General features: G+C 45.4%; 1 protein-coding gene across 4 annotated transcripts in view; it reads left to right on the forward strand.

Moving 5' to 3' along the window:
* LOC121538483 (synaptotagmin-2) overlaps positions 1–20,355 on the forward strand; it is a 119,244-nt gene that overhangs the window by 82,242 nt on the left and 16,647 nt on the right. For all 4 annotated transcript variants that reach the window (XM_041846534.2, XM_041846533.2, XM_041846536.2 and 1 more), the window contains one exon: positions 20,007–20,222. In XM_041846534.2, coding sequence (XP_041702468.1) covers positions 20,033–20,222 — 190 coding nt within the window. In that variant the 5' untranslated portion in view covers positions 20,007–20,032. The remainder of the gene's footprint in view (positions 1–20,006; positions 20,223–20,355) is intronic.

Below are 20,355 nucleotides of genomic sequence, written 5' to 3' on the forward strand. Positions count from 1 at the left end.
GCATCGCTGCGACAGGATGGCGCCAACTCCCACATCAGACGCCGCCCACTTCAACGACGAACTGACGGGCCGTGTCCGGTTGAGAGAGAATCGGTGCGTTGGTGAATCGCCTCTTCAAATCCAGAAACGCTCGATCCGCCTCCGGATTCCACTTGAAGGTCCTGATACTGGAAGTCAAGGCAGTTAACGGAGCGGCCACACGGCTGTAATCCCGGATGAATCTGCGGTAGAAATTCGCAAACCCCAAAAATCTCTGGAGCTGCAATCTCGTACCGGGCTGGGCCCATTCCAGAACCGCTCTAACCTTCTCCTGGTCCATCCTAATCTCTCCCCTGGAGATGATGTACCCGAGAAAGGATGTCGTGTGGGCGTGAAACTCGCACTTCTCGGCCTTCACGAACAGGCGATTCTCCAACAATCGCTGCAGAACCTGCCGGACATGCTGGACGTGGTCGGAAGGTTCCTTCGAGAAGATCAGAATGTCATCCAGGTAAACAAACACAAAGAGACCGATCATATCTCTCAGGACGTCGTTCACCATACTCTGGAATACCGCTGGAGCATTGGTCAGTCCAAACGGCATCACCTGATACTCGAAGTGACCCATCGGTGTATTGAAACCCGTCAACCACTCGTCCCCCTCTCTGATCCGGACCATGTGATACGCATTGCGTAGGTCTAGCTTGGTGAACACCGTAGCACCCTGTAAGGAGTCGAAGGCAGAACTCATCAAGGGCAGGGGATACTTGTTCTTGACCGTGATGTCATTCAACCCCCGATAATCAATGCACGGTCGAAGAGAGCCATCCTTCTTACCCACAAAGAAGAATCCTGCCCCCAGGGGTGATGACGAGGGACGAACGAGACCAGCAGCTAGGGACTCCTTGATGTAGGTCTCCAAAGCCTCACGTTCAGGTCGGGAGATACTGTATAACCTTCCCTTGGGGTAGACAGCTCCAGGGAACAGGTTGATGGCACAATCATATGGTCGGTGGGGAGGGAGTGACAGAGCCTTCTGCTTACTGAAAACTTCCCCCAAATCGTGATATGTCTCGGGAACCAGGGACAAATCTGGGGGTTTAGCCTCAATCACCTGACTGGGAACCGAATGGGGACAGGCAGTCTTGAGACAGTTAGCATGACAATCAAGGCTCCAACTCGTTACCTTGCCCGTCACCCAATCGAACGTGGGATTGTGTTCCTTCAGCCAGGGGTATCCAAGGACCAGAGGAACATGGGAAGACGGCAGAATGAAGAATGAAATCATCTCAGAATGATTCCCCGACAACAGCATCTTAACCGGTTCAGTCCTCATCGTGATACGTGCCAGACTACTGCCGTCCAGAGTGGTAGCTTCAATGGCTTCCGGCAATTGCTCCTTGGAAAGCCCCAGCTGTTCCACCAACTCGGCATCTAGAAAGCTTCCATCGGCACCTGAATCGATAAAGCGTTAATCGCTAAGCTCTGATTCCTGTTCATAAAGGTAGCCGGGGAAACGGGGTCTGACAGAGGTATTGAGAGGTCGAAACTGGCTCGCTAAAAGTCCTCCCAACTTTAGCGAGCCGCGCAGTTTGACGACCCGACTGGAACCTGAGAAGCTGATCGGTTGGACGGAACCCATTGCTTCTCCCTCCTTCGCTCTCGGACTCGATTATCCACCCGAATAGACAAGGCTACCAAGCTGTCCAGGTCACTAGGCTCCGGATAGGAGATCAACTCATCCTTGAGCTGCTCCGACAGACCCTGGTAAAGGCCGCTTGCAGAGACTCCTCATTCCACCCACTCTCCACAGCCAACGTCTTGAACTCGATCACGAAGTCGGCCACGCTACGAAGTTCCTTGGCGAAGCGAAAACAGGCGCCTAGCTGCGTCCCTCCCCTCGGACGGAATGGTCGAAGAGCTTCCTCATCTCGGCCGTGAACCCCTGGTATGAAGCCATGCAGGGATCCTGTCGTTCCCAAACGGCTGAAGCCCACTCCAGCGCTCGACCACGCAGCAACTCAATCACAAAGGCTATCCTAGCCTTGTCTGTGGCATAAGAGTAGGGCTGTAGATCGAACACTAATCCACACTGCATAAGGAAGGAACGGCATCTTCCCAGCTCCCCCTCATATTTATCCGGCGTCGGAACCTTGGGCTCACGGAAGGACACAGCTCCAGAAGCGGCAGGCGAGATGGGTGAAACCGGTAGTGGATCCTCCACCGGAAACTGGCGTTGGTTCTGGACCTCCGTCAGACCGGTAGAAAGGTTCCGAACTGACAACGCGATCTCCTGTAGTACCGTGCTATGATGGCCCAACATCTTCTCCTGCTGGGTAATGGCATGGCGAACAGAGTCCAGGTCCGCTGGGTTCATTACTGGCCGGATCGTTCTGTCACGAGTTGCAAAGCCAGAACCCAGAAGCAGACCAGGACAAGGTAAGTTGAAACGAAGGTGAGTGTTTATTTACAATTCAAGAGTGATGCTGAATAATCCAGGGAACAGAGCGGGCGGCGTTGATTAGTTGTTGGGGGTGCAGTGGTTGATCCCATCATGGGTCGGCAGCCGCCCGACCACCAGGCAGAGGTTGGATGAAGGTTCCGGACGGGTGACTGCAGATGGAACAAAACGGAGGTAAGTAAACAACAAGGTGCAAAAACAACAAAACTAACGCTAGGCTCTAAGACTGATACTCTGGTAAACCTACTGTTCATGGCTAACGATCCGGCAGGGAATGGATGTTAGGCCAGAGCCTAAGAAGGGTGATGATCAGGACCAGGTGTGCAGATTGCTGATGGGATGCAGGTGCGGAAATCAAGAGGGCTCCCCGGAGCGTTCCAGAACCCTCGGGAAACTGGAGATCACGAGCAGAAAAAACTAGTCCACAGACAGGACCCGACTCAGACTGCCGGGATCGTTACACTCTGTGGAGATGGGAGAACCTTCCAGAAGGACAACCATCTCTGCAGCACTCCACCAATCAGGCCTTTATGGTAGAGTGGCCTGACGGAAGCCACTTCTCAGTAAAAGGTACATGACAGCCCACTTCAAGTATGCCAAAAGGCACATAAAGGACTCTCAGACCATGAGAAACAAGATTCTCTGCTCTGATGAAACCAAGATTTAATTATTTGGCCTGAATGAAAAGCGTCACACGTCTGGAGGAAACCTGGCACCGTCTCTACGGTGAAGCATGGTGGTGGCAGCATCATGCTGTGGAGATGTTTTTCAGCAGCAGGGACTGGGAAATTAGTCAGGATCGAGGAAAAGATTAACGGAGCAAAGTACAGAGAGATCCTTGTTGAAAACCTGCTACAGAGTGCTCAGGACCTCAGACTGGGGCAAAGGTTCACCTTCCAACAGGACAACAACGCTAAGCACACAGCCAAGACAATGCAGGAGTGGCTTCGGGACAAGTTTCTGAATGTCCTTGAGTAGCCCAACCTGAACCCAATCGAACATCTCTGGAGAGACTTGAAAATAGCTGTGCATTTACGCTCCCCATCTAACCTGACAGAGCTTGAGAGGATCTGCAGAGAAGAATGGGAGAAACTCCACAAATACAGGTGTGCCAAGCTTGTAGCGTCATACCCAAGAAGCCTCGAGGCTGTAATCGCTGCCAAAGGTGCTTCAACAAGGTACTGAGCAAAGGGTCTGAATACTTATGTAAATATGATATTTCAGTTGTTGTTGTTTTTTATCAATTTGCACCAAAAAACAACAACCTGTTTTTGCTTTGTCATCATGGGGTTTTGTGTGTAGATTGATGAGGGAAAAAAACAATTTATTCCATTTTAGAATAAGGCTGTAATGTAACAAAATGTGGAAAAAGTCAAGGGGTCTGAATTCTGTAGAGTACTTGCTACTTCCCGAATAGTTTCCTGGGTGGAATCAATCATGATTTTCATATGTATTGGTGAGTGATTGCCTATTTTGTATATGGGTTCATGTGTGTAATTGAGTTTTAATGCATACTTCCTCATTCTTCATGTTTCCAGTGCATGTTTCCAGTCTTCAGGCCAATGTGCATTCAGTTCATTGGGTATGGACCTGTTTGTTGTGAGAAACAAGGGATAATACAATTCTCCCTTCACCACGGCTGTAATACTGTACAAATGACTAGCTACAGTAAGCAGATCATGGGAACAAAAATCAAAGCCACAAATCAGGCTGAACTGTAACCCTCCCAATTTAGTTTTCTCTTTGAACTTTGAATATTTTAGTCGATTCAAGACTAAATCATGTTTTTCAAAGGCTGAACCCAGAACATACATTTTGAATTTGTTCTCTACTATCTCTCATGGTCCAAAATAATTTTGCCGATTACAAAGCAGCTATAGGACTTAGCATCTATGCATATGATTAGCTGTTATGTTATGATTACTGTCACTCTTTCCTCTGATCAACCCAACAACACTAACAAATATGATTGCTCAGCTGTAAACTGTGTCACGCAGGCCAGGTGAGTGATTGATGAGTGAGTGAGTGAGAGAGAGATACAGAGAGAGAGGGAGAGGGAGAGAGAGAGGGGCTGGCTGGTGTTGTGCTGCCTGCCAGGCAGACATTTGGAGAGAGTGGCAGAGTGGAAGGTTGAGGCCCTGCCATCAGTCCCAGCCTTCCGCAACCGCCATGCTGCTGACAAGGCATTTTCAACACTTTTTTATCTGCAAAGGTGAAAGATAAGCCCCATGCCTCATTTAGATGCTGTTTTTTCACCCGCTTTGTAGCGGATAGCTCTGGGTTGTTGTCCAGAAGTAACTTGGGATTGAAAGTAAGTCGCAGAAGTACTAAAGGGGACTGAGTATCTGTTAATGATAATGTTAGAGTTTTCCAAATTTTCGTTTCCATTCCATATCTCATCATAGCAAGCAATATGTTCTCATTAAATGGATTTCATGTCAGGGCCTCATCAGATATCCTTTAGTAAATGTGAGACTTGGAATGTCATCCAACATCTGACACAGAAACCTTTAGTTATCATTGCAGGAGCGTCCATTATATTTGTCCTCCATTTTGAAACTAGAGGCTGTTGGGATTCCAATAGATGTCATCCTATCTGCATTGCTGCAGAAGCCTGGCTCTTTCTCTGTTTTCACTACAGCTTCAAATGCAGATTGGCTCACTATCTCTGTGGCAGTATGATTAATCAGCCTATCTAAGGACAGGTTGGGGTATGGGGTTGGGGAGGGTGGAGAGAGAGGGAAAGAGGGAGAGAGGGGACATGGGGATATAGCCTAGCTGTAAATGAGCCCAGGCCTCATTGGACATTCAAACAGCAACCCTGTCGCTAAGCTTTCTGAAGGACCCCTCAGATAATAGCTGAGTCACAATCAGCTGCAGGTAGGAGTTAGCTACCATTGTTTTATCCATGCCACCCGGTTTGTAAATCTTCCCTTTGGGACTGTCAGAGCATAATGTTACACGTTAGAGAAATACTTTTCTTTGGTTCAGTTCAACCAGATCATCCACAAGGCTTTTCCTTTTCTTTGACATCCTTATCCTGGGCTCTCAGGACAGAATCCATTCATTTATTGGGTTTTCCTGTATTCTTGGGTTGGACCTCTGAAATGATTTTGAAGTAACACGAGGGAAGGAAATTACACAAGCTATCCACTGTGACAAGACTTGACATGAAGTGGATTGCACTGTATTGCAGGTGGATTGAACTCTAGTTGGACTGTCAGGTGTCCACAATACATTTCACAGCTGAGGTTTGCATAAGTGTGTGTGTGGGTGTGTGTGCAATTAACTATGCATGTGTGTGTAGTGTGTGTGTATCTGTTTGTATGTGTGTGCTGTACATGTGTGACTCACTCCATGTCTCTGTGAATGTCCTGTCCTGGGGGACTGCTCAAGCAGTGCTGATGACAAAGTAGTGGCGATCAATGCCTGTGTGAATGTGCAAATGTCACCCTCCCTGGTTATATGTCATTAACCAGGAGAGATCCCTGTTTGTACAGGAATGGGAGAGTTGGGGATGGGGAAGAATGTTTTTACCTATTGCAGGCATTGGTTTGGAAACCTGATAAGCTGAACCCTTTCCAGACCACTCTTGGTGCATTACTGTATGTCTTCTTGCTATCAAATATTCGGCTAATGCCCAGCGATTAGATTCCCCATTTAATATCTTTCAGAGTCAAGATCACAACCCTATGACATGTTGTATTCCTGATCCTTAAACCACTCTTGGATCCTTGGAATCTGAGGTTTGATGACACAGGGCTAGGGCCCCGATGAGTCAGCTGGATACTGCCGCTCAATGACTATTCATTTAATTACTTCAATTAATTAAAGGATATTACGGTTCCCTGTCTGCAGACTGAGACACTACTAGACTATTGGGGGCATTCAGTGTGGCACAAGCCCAGAAGGCTCCAGGTCAGAGTCAAACTGCAGTACACCAGTTTCTTTTGTATTTTTTGTATTTTACCCCCTTTTTCTCTCCAATTTCATGATATCCAATTATGATCTTGTCTCATCGCTGCAACTCCCCAATGGGCTCAGGAGAGGCGAAGGTTGAGTCATGCGTCCTCCGAAACATGACCCCCCAAACCGTGCTTCTTTTCACCCGCCCGCTTAACCAGGAAGCCAGACGCACCAATGTGTCAGAGGAAACACAGTTCAACTGATGACCGAAGTCAGCCTGCAGGCGCCCGGCCCGCCACAAGGAGTCGCTAGAGCGCGATGAGCCAAGTAAAGCTCCCCCGGCCAAACCCTCCCCTTACCCGGACGACGCTCTGCCAATTGTGCGCCGCACTGTGGGACTCTAGGTCACGGCCGGTTGTGACACAGCCTGGGATCGAACCCGGGTCTGTAGTGACGATGCAGTGCCTTAGACCGCTGCACAACTCGGGAGGCCCACAGTACACCAGTTTGATCTTATCTTGATTATTGCCCAGTCATATGGTCAGGTGCTGCAAAGAAGGGCCTAGAAAAACTGCCGCTGGCCCAGAATAGAACGGCACGTCTTGCGCTTCACTGTAATCAGAGGGCTAATATCAATACTATGCATGCCAGTCTCTCTTGGCAAAAAGTAGAGGAGAGACTTCCTGCATCACTTAATGTGTTGAAAAATTCAAAATGGTTTGCATAGTCAACTTACACACAGCTCTGACACACACACTTACCCCACCAGACATGCCACAAGGGGGTCTTTTCACAGTCCCCAAATCCAGAACAAATACAGTGTTATATAGAGCCATAACTGCATGGAACTCCCTTCCATCTCAGATTGCTCAAGTGAACAGCAAACCTGGTTTAAAAAAAGAAATAAAGCGACACCTTACGGCACAATGCCTCTCCCCTATTTGACCTAAATATTTTGTGTATATGTACTGATATGTAGGCTATGTGTGACGTTTTAAATGTATACAGTTCTGTCCTTGAGCTGTTCTTGTCTATTAATGTTCTGTATTATGTCATGTTTTATGTGGACCCCAGGAAGAGTAGCTGCTGTTTTCGCAACAGCTAATGGGGATCCTAATAAAATACCACCCAAAATATAGACTGAGCCAAGAGCTCAAAAACCTGCTGTGACAGTGACTGTTGTTTTCTGCATGATGGTTGTTGGCTGTGTTAGTAAAAAATCTACTGTCTGAAGTTCTCAGCTTTATTTAGATCACATTCTCTTAAAATATTGATTATTGGAGACAGAGAAATTGCTGCAGCAGATTAATTGGCTACAGATACTGTGTAGGATGTTGCAGCTAAAAATACTGTCAAAGAAAATAGGGCAAACACTCCAAACATTGAGCTAGCTAATACTCTTGATATGTGAGATGATTGCCTGTGAGAATGTCTCTCTCTGGCAGATAACAATTCAAATAAAATCAAATCAAATTTTATTTGTCACATGCGCCGAATACAACTTTAGACATATTCAGCAGCCAGCAGTGTCCACATACTTTTGGTCAGCCAGCAGTCTTTGAAAGATACCCCAACCCAGATAAGTACCACAGTGCAGTTTTCCACAGTCTCTTTTACTAATGATATTCAGTCTGAAAATATCAGGAATGACTACACTCATGAGACATTTGTGGCAATCTCAACAACAACCAAATAATGTAATTTTCGAAGCCAGTCAGTCAGTCCAGATCAGCCTCTCCATCTCTTGCCACCCTCAGATGGTAAATAAGCAGAAAGGCAGCAGCCATTCTAGTAGTTTCATAGTAATCCTATTAAAACTTGTGCACAAACGAGGCCATTAAGGTTCTGGGAGCCCCCAGTCCATTTCAGCAGGGGTAGATTGCCATGCCAAGGGAAGTAAGGAGTTTAGGAAACAAATCTGCACATTATCTCTAATTGAAATGGCATCACAAACCTTGTTTTCAGCTCAACTCCTCTCAGAGTCAGTCGATATGTGTGGAAACTCACGTTGGCCCATTCGGCTAGCATTCTAATGCAACAAAACATTGTCACGAAATGAATCACCCAGAGTAGGCCTATAAAGCTAGTGAGTATAAGAGTTGTTCTATAGGAGGAGGGACTTCATATGTTTAAAGTGAAGGCTTGCATACTCAGTCGACTAAAGAACAACCACATTAGGCTATGTCCAATAAGGGTGTTTTGTTCCACCTAACAATGTCTGTCTGGCTCCTAATGTTTTATTTTACCCTTATGAGAACACATTCTCATTTACAGCAATGACCTGGGGAATAGTTACAGGGCATGAATGAGCCAATTGGAAGCTGGGGAGGATTAGGTGGCCAGATAGGGAATTTAGCCCGGACATTAGGGTTAACACCTCTATTCTTACGATAAGTGCCATGGGATCTTTAGTGACCACAGAGAGTCAGGACACCTGTTTAACATCCCATCCCTCCAACAACACTTCCAGCAGCATCTGGACTCCCATCCAGGGACTGACCCAGACCAACCCTGCTTAGCTTCAGAGGCAAGCCAGCAGTGGGATGCAGGATGGTATGTCCCACTGTTGTTATACGGCTGGGATGATCAGCTCAAATAGACTAAGGGGAGGGCATCGGTCAGAAGTGACTCACCGTTATTACAGACAATATTTTTTATTTTTCCATTAGTGTAACCAAGACACTCATGTTCTTTTATGATAAGTGTCACCGTGCTGTGTCGTGTCATGTCTTGGAGCAATTATTTTTTTATTCATTTATTTGACAACTTATTGCAATTAATTTGCGCCTGGAGTCGCTCCGTGCAATTTGGATGGATATAATTACTCGGTGTTAAAATGGAAAAGGCAAATTTGTATAACATTTATATATTAAGAAAATACCTCAAACTAAGGACTATCTAAGTAAAGGTTGCCTTGAAAAACAGACAGACTGCGTTTGGTTTACTTTTTCACGGCTCAGTACAATTTCCATGTAGTTGTAAGATGTATTTCACATGGATGTAGAGAATGCAGGCTGGATCAGCTGTAGGTCATACACACCACCCACACACCCCATGCAGTCCCAGATGGCAGGCAGGGGGCTGCTGTGCTGCAGGGGGCTAATGCTTCCATTGGGGTCAGAAATTATATCACCCTGTATCTAAGTCAATGCTGTCAAACCTAACCTAACTGACAACCAATCAATCAACCAACCAACAACCATGGCTGACCTTAGCTAAGCTAACATTCCTTGTGAATATAACAACCTTTACAAAGAGGAGTATAATCAGAATGTTAGCTCACGTCTGGACACAGACTGGGCGCTGGCTAACAGCTGTGCAGAAGTGGTATGGAGGTGAGGTTGTCAGAGACCAGCGTAAAACAGAGGACGTGTCTGTCTGTCTGGCTGTAGGAGTGTGTTAATTAATTATAGTCAGGGAACTTGATGTTGTGTAGCTAATGAAACAGCTGCACTACTACTGCATAGTACTTTGCTGCTAGGACTGACCGGTGTGCTAATCAGCCATCTGAGAAACAACAGAGCGCTATGATGCATGGAGATGGAGCTACATGGATAATATTGTTGTCACACTGCCAGTACTTTAGCATGTAAATCACATCCACTTCCTCCCATACCTCAACAGCATACTATACATGTATGTCGCAGCAGGTTGCCTAGCGGTTAAAAGCATTGGGCCAGTAACCGAAAGGTCGCTGGTTTGAATCCCTGTGCCGACTACGTGAAAAATCTGTCGATGTGCCCTTTGAGCAAGGCACGTAACCCTAATTGGTCCTGTATGTGGCTCTGGATAAGAGCGTCTGGTAAAATGTAATGTCTAAAGAGCACATTATCTACAGATGGCAAAGTATGATCTCTGTAGCTACAGTGGGGGAAAAAAATAATTAGTCCCCTCTATTTTTGCCTTTCCTCCACCACCCACTTTCTATCCTATTCTCGTGCTCAGTCTTTGACTGTCCTTCTTTCTCCTCCCCCTCCTTTTCTTACACACACATACAGTGGGGGAAAAAAGTATTTAGTCAGCCACCAATTGTGCAAGTTCTCCCACTTAAAAAGATGAGAGAGGCCTGTAATTTTCATCATAGGTACACGTCAACTATGACAGACAAATTGAGGAAAAGAAATCCAGAAAATCACATTGTAGGATTTTTAATGAATTTATTTTCAAATTATGGTGGAAAATAAGTATTTGGTCACCTACAAACAAGCAAGATTTCTGGCTCTCACAGACCTGTAACTTCTTCTTTAAGAGGCTCCTCTGTCCTCCACTCGTTACCTGTATTAATGGCACCTGTTTGAACTTGTTATCAGTATAAAAGACACCTGTCCACAACCTCAAACAGTCACACTCCAAACTCCACTATGGCCAAGACCAAAGAGCTGTCAAAGGACACCCGAAACAAAATTGTAGACCTGCACCAGGCTGGGAAGACTGAATCTGCAATAGGTAAGCAGCTTGGTTTGAAGAAATCAACTGTGGGAGCAATTATTAGGATATGGAAGACATACAAGACCACTGATAATCTCCCTCGATCTGGGGCTCCACGCAAGATCTCACCCCGTGGGGTCAAAATGATCACAAGAACGGTGAGCAAAAATCCCAGAACCACACGGGGGGACCTAGTGAATGACCTGCAGAGAGCTGGGACCAAAGTAACAAAGCCTACCATCAGTGACACACTACGCCACCAGGGACTCAAATCCTGCAGTTCCAGACGTGTCCCCCTGCTTAAGCCAGTACATGTCCAGGCCCGTCTGCTAGAGTGCATTTGGATGATCCATAAGAGGATTGGGAGAATGTCATATGGTCAGATGAAACCAAAATAGAACTTTTTGGTAAAAACTCAACTCGTCGTGTTTGGAGGACAAAGAATGCTGAGTTGCTTCCAAAGAACACCATACCTACTGTGAAGCATGGGGGTGGAAACATCATGCGTTGGTGCTGTTTTTCTGCAAAGGGACCAGGACGACTGATCCGTGTAAAGGAAAGAATGAATGGGGCCATGTATCGTGAGATTTTGAGTGAAAACCTCCTTCCATCAGCAAGGGCATTGAAGATGAAACGTGGCTGGGTCTTTCAGCATGACAATGATCCCAAACACACCGCCCGGGCAACGAAGGAGTGGCTTCGTAAGAAGCATTTCAAGGTCCTGGAGTGGCCTAGCCAGTCTCCAGATCTCAACCCCATAGAAAATCTTTGGAGGGAGTTGAATGTCCGTGTTGCCCAGCGACAGCCCCAAAACATCACTGCTCTAGAGGAGATCTACATGGAGGAATGGGCCAAAATACCAGCAACAGTGTGAAAACCTTGTGAAGACTTACAGAAAACGTTTGACCTGTGTCATTGCCAACAAAGGGTATATAACAAAGTATTGAGAAACTTTTGTTATTGACCAAATACTTATTTTCCACCATAATTTGCAAATATATTCATAAAAAATCCTACAATGTGATTTTCTGGATTTTTTTCTCTCATTTTGTCTGTCATAGTTGACGTGTACCTATGTTGAAAATTACAGGCTTCTCTCATCTTTTTAAGTGGGAGAACTTGCACAATTGGTGGCTGACTAAATACTTTTTTCCCCACTGTATGTGAATACAAGCACAGGTTGTGTACTACTCCCTTCACAGAACAGCATAAACTGGCTCTAACCAGAATAGAAAGAGGAGTGGGAGGCCCCGGTGCACAACTGAGCAAGAGGACAAATACATTAGAGTGTCTAGTTTGAGAAACAGGCGCCTCACAGGTCCTCAACTGGCAGCTTCATTAAATAGTACCTGCAAAACACCAGTCTCAACGCATGCAAAAGGGTTTTCTAATAATCAATTAGCCTTTTAAAATGATAAACTTGTATTAGCAAACACAATGTGCCATTGGAACACAGGACTGATGGTTGCTGATAATGGGCCTCTGTACGCCTATGTAGATATTCCATAAAAAATCAGCCGTTTCCAGCTACAATAGCCATTTATAACATTAACAATGTCTACACTGTATTTCTGATCAATTTGATGATATTTTAATGGACAAAATAATTGCTTTTCTCTCGAAAACAAGGACATTTCTAAGTGACCCCAAACTTTTGAACGGTAGTGTATATACATAATATACTTATATATTTATACACTACATGACCAAAAGTATGTGGACACCTGCTTGTCGATCATCACATTCCAAAATCATGGGCATTAATATGGAGTTGGTCCCCCCTTTGCTGCTATAACAGCCTCCACTCTTCTGGGAAGGCTTTCCACTAGATGTTGGAACATTGCTGCGGGGACTTGATTACATTCAGACACAAGCGCATTAGTGAGGTTGGGCACTGATGTTGGGCGATTAGGCCTGGCTCGTAGTCGGCATTCCAATTCATCCCAAAGGTATTGAATGGGGTTGAAGTCAGGGCTCTGTGCAGGCCAGTCAAGTTCATCCACACCGATCTCGACAAAACAGTTCTGTATGGACCTCGCTTTGTGCACGGGGGCATTGTCATGCTGAAACAGTAAAAGGGCCTTCCCCAAACTGTTGACAGAAAGTTGGAAGCACAGAATCGTCTAGAATGTCATTGTATGCTGTGGCGTTAAGATTTCCCTTCACTGGAACTAAGGGTCTTAGCCCGAACCATGAAAAACAGCCCTAGACCATTATTCCTCCTCCACCAAACTTTACAGTTGGCACTATCCATTGGGGGCAGGTAGCGTTCTCCTGGCATCCGCCAAACCCAGATTTGTCCGTCGGACTGCCAGATGGTGAGGCGTGATTCATCACTCCAGAGAACGCATTACCACTTCTCAAGAGTCCAATGGCGGTGAACTTTACACCACTCCAGGCGACGCTTGGCATTGTGCATGGTGATCTTAGGCCAGTGTGGGGCTGCTCGGCCATGGAAGCCCATTTCATGAAGCTCCTGACGAACAGCTCCTGTGCTGACGTTGCTTCCAGAGGCAGTTTGGAACACGGTAGTGAGTGTTGCAACTGAGGACAGACGATTTTTACATGCTATGTGCTTCAGCACTCAGCGGTCCCGTTCTGTGAGCTTGTGTGGCCTACCACTTCGCGGCTGAGCCATTGTTGCTCCTAGATTTTTCCTCTTCACAATAACAGCACTTACAGTTGACCGGGGTAGTTCTAGCAGGGCAGGAATTTGACAAACTGACTTGTTGGAAAGGTGGCATCCTATGACAGTGCCACATTGAATGTCACTGAGTTATTCAGTAAGGCCATTCTACTGCCAATGTTTGTCTATGGAGATTGCATGGCTGTGTGCTCAATTTTATACACCTGTCAGCAACGGATATGGCTGAAATAGCCGAATACTCTAATTTGAAGGGGTGTCCACATACATTTGTATATATATTGTACATACATAGCACTCCATTTGCATTACAATTTAACCATTCAGCAGGCACCCCCATCCAGAGCGACCCACAGCTAGTGCATTCATCTTAATATAGCCAGGCGAGGCAACCACATATCACAGTCGTATCCCAACCACATATCATATACCTAATACAATACATAATACAACGCTAAATACAATACAAAATGCATAAAAATGTCTGTCTCTTCACAGTCCTTGTCGTGCAGTAAGGTGTTATTTTTTCTGTTTTTTTCTAAGATTGTATTTTGTATTTTATCAACAATACAAAACATACAACATACAAACAATGACATCATAAAAACATCAACTACATTACACCTGCCCAGACCCAATAGCCCTCACCTCTATCTCCAGCACCCGTATCACTTTTTGCCACATGGCCTCATTTTGTATGAATCTGGTTTTATTGCTAGCTTGAGTTACCTTGGGTGGCAGAGAGTTCCATTTAGTCATGGCTCTATTTAATACTGAGTGTTTCCCAGCCTCTGTTCTGGACTTGGGTTCTAATTACTGTAATGCCATCCCTCTACTATAGCAAGATATACACCTCCATTACTAATGTACATGGTAATGGCAATTGAACAGAGTGCTTGTATAACACATTTATTGGAGTTTTCTGCCTAAAATAGCTTTGCCATTGTCAGGAAAACAGAGCAAATATTGATCTTTGGAAAAGCAACGTTATTCTCCTCAGCTTACCAACAATAATTCCCCTAGCATCCACATCTCAGCTGGTAGTTAGTAAAAATGCCGCATCCCAGAAATGAGACGTAAAATCTGCTACCGTTTGTGGTGAGATTATTTGAAGTCAACAACACAGTGTCAGTGAGCTGTGCTTTATTCCAGTCTGTTTATATGCAGATGAAGAATACAGGCTTAAAGCCCTTGATTCCCATTCAAGTCTGAGCCAATGTGCTTAGTGATAAGGGCCAGATCATACCAGGAGCCATGTTGCTCAGGGACGTGGAGCACAGCCATTTTGTTTGAAGTTATGAGGAGAAGTAGGGTAGTCCCTAACTAACGAAGTGAGAAGCACACAGAGATGGGGCTCTAAAGCAGATGCTGCTTCTTGTCACGGATCTGTAGCTTGTTGTTTAGTTGGTAAATTAGTCATTTAAGCAGGTAAAGTAAGTATTTGCTAATGTTTTGCTTATCTGTTATGCTGCCTCAAAGGACATGTCTAGACAGAGTCAGTTTTACCTTAGAATTGTGATGGTAAGGTTTAGAAAAGCTCTGCCCAGACCAGTTGTATAAGCAAACAAGGTTATTCATGGCTGATTGCATTTCATTTAGGGATATGATATTGACCAGACTATTGTACAAATATGGTTAGGGCATTAAGGTATATATGTTTGTTTGGCTGTTTACTGGCTTGTGTTGAAGAGGTGGTATTTCACGTTCAATTTAAGGCCTCCTTCAAAGGGAAAACACCATGTATAATTAATTTTCCAGGAGTGAGTGGTGAGAGCTGATCATAAAGCAGGGGTAATGGCTGCCATAAAGCAGTGGACTAACCCTGGTCCTCCGAGCCCCTCCAGGGCCCATTACCCCGCTGCCCTTCGAGAGGAGATAAAACGCTTTTCCACGCCATCTCTGCCGATGTTAATTCAATTCTGCCTGGCTTAGTCTGCCGTGAGGGTCAAACAGAGGGATAAATCTACTCGCCTTAGAGCCTGGCTGGCTGGTGATTATCACTGGGTTGTTGTTCATACAACCCAAACACCCAACACTAAGGCTGCACAGCCAAGACATGGACAATGATGACTGTTGTTGGTGATATACACATACCTCATGTCTCCCCCCTGATACAGTCCATCACACTTTTGGCATGTTTTGTAACAGACATGTTTTGTAACAGACATGTTTTTGTAACGGACATGTTTTGTTACAGACATGCCCCACACCCAATCAGAGGCAGCGGGCCATTATTTGTAAGATTTTGATTGGGTGGGTTTGCCTACACAGATGGAGAATCCACGCTGTGTTATTCACCCAGTGGCTGGATGTCGGTAATTACTATCAATTTTGGGAAGAGCAAGTACAGACAGTTAATCTCCCCTAGCATTCCTGGTTTACAGGCGGGCGGAATATTCAAGGTCTTTCAGGTTATCGTGGTCCTGGCACCGACGAAGATGGCGGCCTCGCGACTAGCTCTTAGGAAACTTTGCGGTATTTAGTTTTTTTATGTATTATTTTTTACATTATAAGCTCCGAAAGTGTTTTGTATCATTACATAGAGCCGGGAAAAACTATTGGATATCAGAGTGGCGGTAACTCATGAGCATTACGACCAGGAATATGACTTTCCCGAAGCAGATCCTTTGTTTGCTCTCCCCAGGGCAATTTAACTAATTCCAGCGACTGACCCAAAACATCGCCGGCGGAGGAGAGGCACTCGGAGCGGCCTGCTGGTTCGGCGTAGGATGCGCGCACACCATTCACCGCTTCCAAGTATATTACTCACTAATGTTCAGTCTTTGGATAACAAGGTCGACGAGCTCAGGGCAAGAATTTATTTCCAGAGAGACATCAGGGCCTGTAACATACTTTGTTTCACGGAAACATGGCTTTTTCTGGATATTCTGTTGAAATCGGTCCAGCCAGATGGGTTCTCAGTTCATCGTGCAGAAAAAAAGAAATATCTCTCCGGGAAGCAGAAGGGCGGAGGTGTGTGTTTCATGATTAACGACTCATGGTGTAATTGTAGTAACATACAGGAACTCAAGTCCTTTTGTTCACCCGACCTAGAATACCTCACAATCAAATGCTGACCGTATTATCTCCCAAGATAATTTTCTTCGGTTATAGTCACGGCCGTGTATATCCCCCCTCAAGCCGATACCACGACGGCCCTCGAAGAACTTCACTGGACTTTATGCAAACTGGAAACCACATATCCTGAGGCTGCATTTATTGTAGCTGGGGATTTTAACAAAGCAAATTTGAGGACTAGGCTGCCGAAGTTCTATCAAAATGTTGACTGTTGTACATGGGCTGCTAAAATTCTTGCTTCCAGACAAGCTAAACACCTTCTTCGCCCTCTTTGAGGATAATACAGTGCCACCGACGCGGCCCACTACCAGGGACTGTGGGCTCTCCTTCTCCGTGGACAACGTGAGTAAGACATTTAAGCATGTTAACCCACACAAGGCTGCCGGCCCAGACGGCATCCCTAGCCGCGTCCTCAGAGCATTCGCAGACCAGCTGGCTGGTGTGTTTACGGACATATTCAATCTGTCCCTATCCCAGTCTGCTGTCCCCACATGCTTCAAGATGGCCACCATTGTTCCTGTACCCAAGAAAGCAAAGGTAACTGAACTAAATGACTATCGCCCCGTAGCACTCACCTCTGTCATCATGAAGTGCTTTGAGAGACTAGTCAAGGATCATATCACCTCTACCTTACCTGTCACCCTAGACCCACTTCAATTTGCTTACCACCCACATAGATCCACAGACGATGCAATCGCCATCACACTGCACACTGCCCTATTCCATCTGGACAAGAGGAATACTTATGTAAGAATGCTGTTCATTGACTATAGCTCAGCATTCAACACCATAGTACCCTCCAAGCTCATCATTAAGCTCGAGGCCCTGGGTCTGAACCCCGCCCTGTGCAACTGGGTCCTGGAATTCCTGACGGGCCGCTCCCAGGTGGTGAAGGTAAGAAACAACCTCTCCACTTCTCCACTGATCCTCAACACTGGGGCCCCTCAAGGGTGCGTGCTCAGCCCCCTCCTGTACTCCCTGTTCACCCATGACTGTGTGGCCAAGCACGCCTCCAACTCAATCATCAAGTTTGCAGACGACACAACAGAAGTAGGCTTGATTACCAACAATGACGAGACAGCCTACAGGGAGGAGGTGAGGGCTCTGGGAGTGTGGTGCCAGGAAAATAACCTCTCACTCATTGTCAACAAAACAGGAGATGATCGTGGACTTCAGGAAACAGCAGAAGGTGCACCCCCCATCCACATCGACGGGACCGCAGTGGAGAAGGTGGAAAACTTCAAGTTCCTTGGCGTACACATCACTGACAAACTGAAATGGTCCACCCACGCAGACAGTGTGGTGAAGAAGGCGCAATAGAGCCTCTTCAACCTCAGGAGGCTGAAGAAATTTGGCTTGGCACCTAAAACTCTCACAAACTTTTACAGATGCACAATTGAGAGCATCCTGTCGGGCTGTATCACCACCTGGTACGGCAACTGCACCGCCCGCAACCGCAGGGCTCTCCAGAGGGTGGTGCGGTCTGCCGAACGCATTACCGGGGCAAACTACCTGCCCTCCAGGACAACTACAGCACCCGATGTCACAGGAAGGCCAAAAGGATCATCAAGGACATCAACCACCCGAGCCACTGCCTGTTCACCCCGCTATCATCCAGAAGGCGAGGTCAGTACAGGTGCATCAAAGCTGGGACCGAGAGACTGAAAAACAGCTTCTATCTCAAGACCATCAGACTGTTAAATAACCATCACTAGCGCATTAGAGGCTGCTGCTGCCTATTGAAATCACTGACCACTTTAAGAAATGGAACACTAGTCACTTTAATAATGTTTACATATCTTGCATTACTCATCTCATATGTATATACTGTATTCTATAATATTCTACTGTATCTTAGTCCATGCCGCTCTGTCAATGCTCGTCCATATATGTATGTATTCTTAATTCCATTCCTTACTTAGATTTGTGTGTATTGGGTAAATGTTGTGAAATGGTTAGATATTACTTGTTAGATATTACTGCACTGTCGGATCTAGAAGCACGGATCTAGAAGCACAAGCATTTCAACTCTTCACATGTATGTGACAAATAAAATTGGATTTGATTTGATTTGATTTGGCTAAAGATTGAATATCCAGACAGTTTCTGCCTCAACACTCTTGAGACTGAGAGCATTAAGGGTGAGCAAGATCGGGGAGAAAGAGGGGAACTGATTAAGCGAGATGTCAGGGAAAACACTGTGTACATGGGGTGCGACATGGATGGCATGATGGTACACCATAGCGCCTGTCTGTAGACTAAACATCTTCCCCAGAGAGATCTGTAATGTGGTCTTTCCCCAAACCAATACAAGTTATTTCTCCAAATGTTCTTAAAAAACAAACACTATAGAGTGTTTAAATATTACTGTAGAGTATGTGAAAAATGTCCCTCTTCACTAACCTTTATTTTTCAAATGAAATGTTCCAGAAATGTGTATTTTTTATACAAAATTAACTATGGCTGATGACTCACTGCAAAGAGAACAAATTATTTAAACTTTCATAATTTGTTATCCCCATATGGTGTTCTTTCACTTAGCCAATTTAGTAGTTGCAGTCTTTCTACAAGCCATTTGTCTTACGCAACATCAACTTGCATAACGTCACAAACATAAGTTATTCTGCCATGGCTTTAATGAAATCAGAAATCATTTTAATGAAATCATTAGGTTTATCAACCTTCGAAGCCCCTTTCTGAGTCTGGCTCCTGCTCAATCGCTCATTATTTTGACACAAGGCGGATCACACTCAGCTGCTGTTTGTCGCAGTTTGATTCCTAGCCCTGATGACAGCTTTGTTATTGAAGTGTGGGTGGACATATGTGAATGGGATGCGTGCACACAGAGTAAGTTGTTGTAGTTGTTTAGCTTGGCTTTGTATATCACATCGTAGCTATTACCATGTTATATGCTGAAGTTGTTATTTGTATTGGCTATTATTACCTTTAGTGTTGTTTCTATGTGTAATACTTGCTATTTATGTTGCCCATTTGTATAGTCTCATTGTATGGAATTAGGTAAGATGTTTACATTAACCCTGCTGTTGTTATTATTGTACTATTATGTAATACCTGGTTATTAGATACAGTCCTTACCTATTGTGCTATTGCAGTTCTGTTCCATTTTCATTCTCTGTTGTAGGCCATTTGATGCATACATTCATCCTTCTCTATTCATTGCATTCCATGTGTATAGTCATTATCTGTCTGGTCCTGTAACTTTACAGAACCATCCCCATGTACATCCCCATGTTCTACCCCATGTTCATCTTCTCCTGTGTGTGAATAAAGTTCCTGTGTGTGTTCACTTTTGGGCTGCTTTATTCCCCTCTAACCGGGGGCAGTGTCAGTGAGTCACAAACCAGTCAAATACGTAGAGCCGGGTCGCTCTCTTTCTCTAGATATGACCTTACTATGCTTATAATCAAGACTTTTGGTGTCCAGAATGTTAAGTACCTGTATGTGTCCTTTACAAATCAGTGTTAACAGCCCTCTCTCTCTATTCAAAAGGACTGTGTGTGGCCTAGCCATCTAGGATGAAGTGGAACCTGTTCAAGAAGAAGCCTGAAGCCATGGTCGGACCGGAGCCCACCGGGGCCGCTGTCTTAACTGTTGCCCCTGGCCCCGTGGCCTCCACTGCAGCTGACAACTCCACAGAGGCCGTCAAGAACGGCGACTTTGATGACATCAAGAATAAGTTCCTCAATGAGATCGACAAGATCCCATGTGAGTGCCTGTCTGGTGAGAGCCTGGTCTGGACGTTGCACAGCAACTAACACCCAGACCTGTCCAGATGAGATTGCATGACTTTTATTGATAATACTCTAAAAACAATGGCTTTGGAATTACACTGAACAAA

The sequence above is a fragment of the Coregonus clupeaformis genome, chromosome 24 (assembly GCF_020615455.1).
Source record: "Coregonus clupeaformis isolate EN_2021a chromosome 24, ASM2061545v1, whole genome shotgun sequence".
Taxonomy (NCBI): domain Eukaryota; kingdom Metazoa; phylum Chordata; class Actinopteri; order Salmoniformes; family Salmonidae; genus Coregonus; species Coregonus clupeaformis.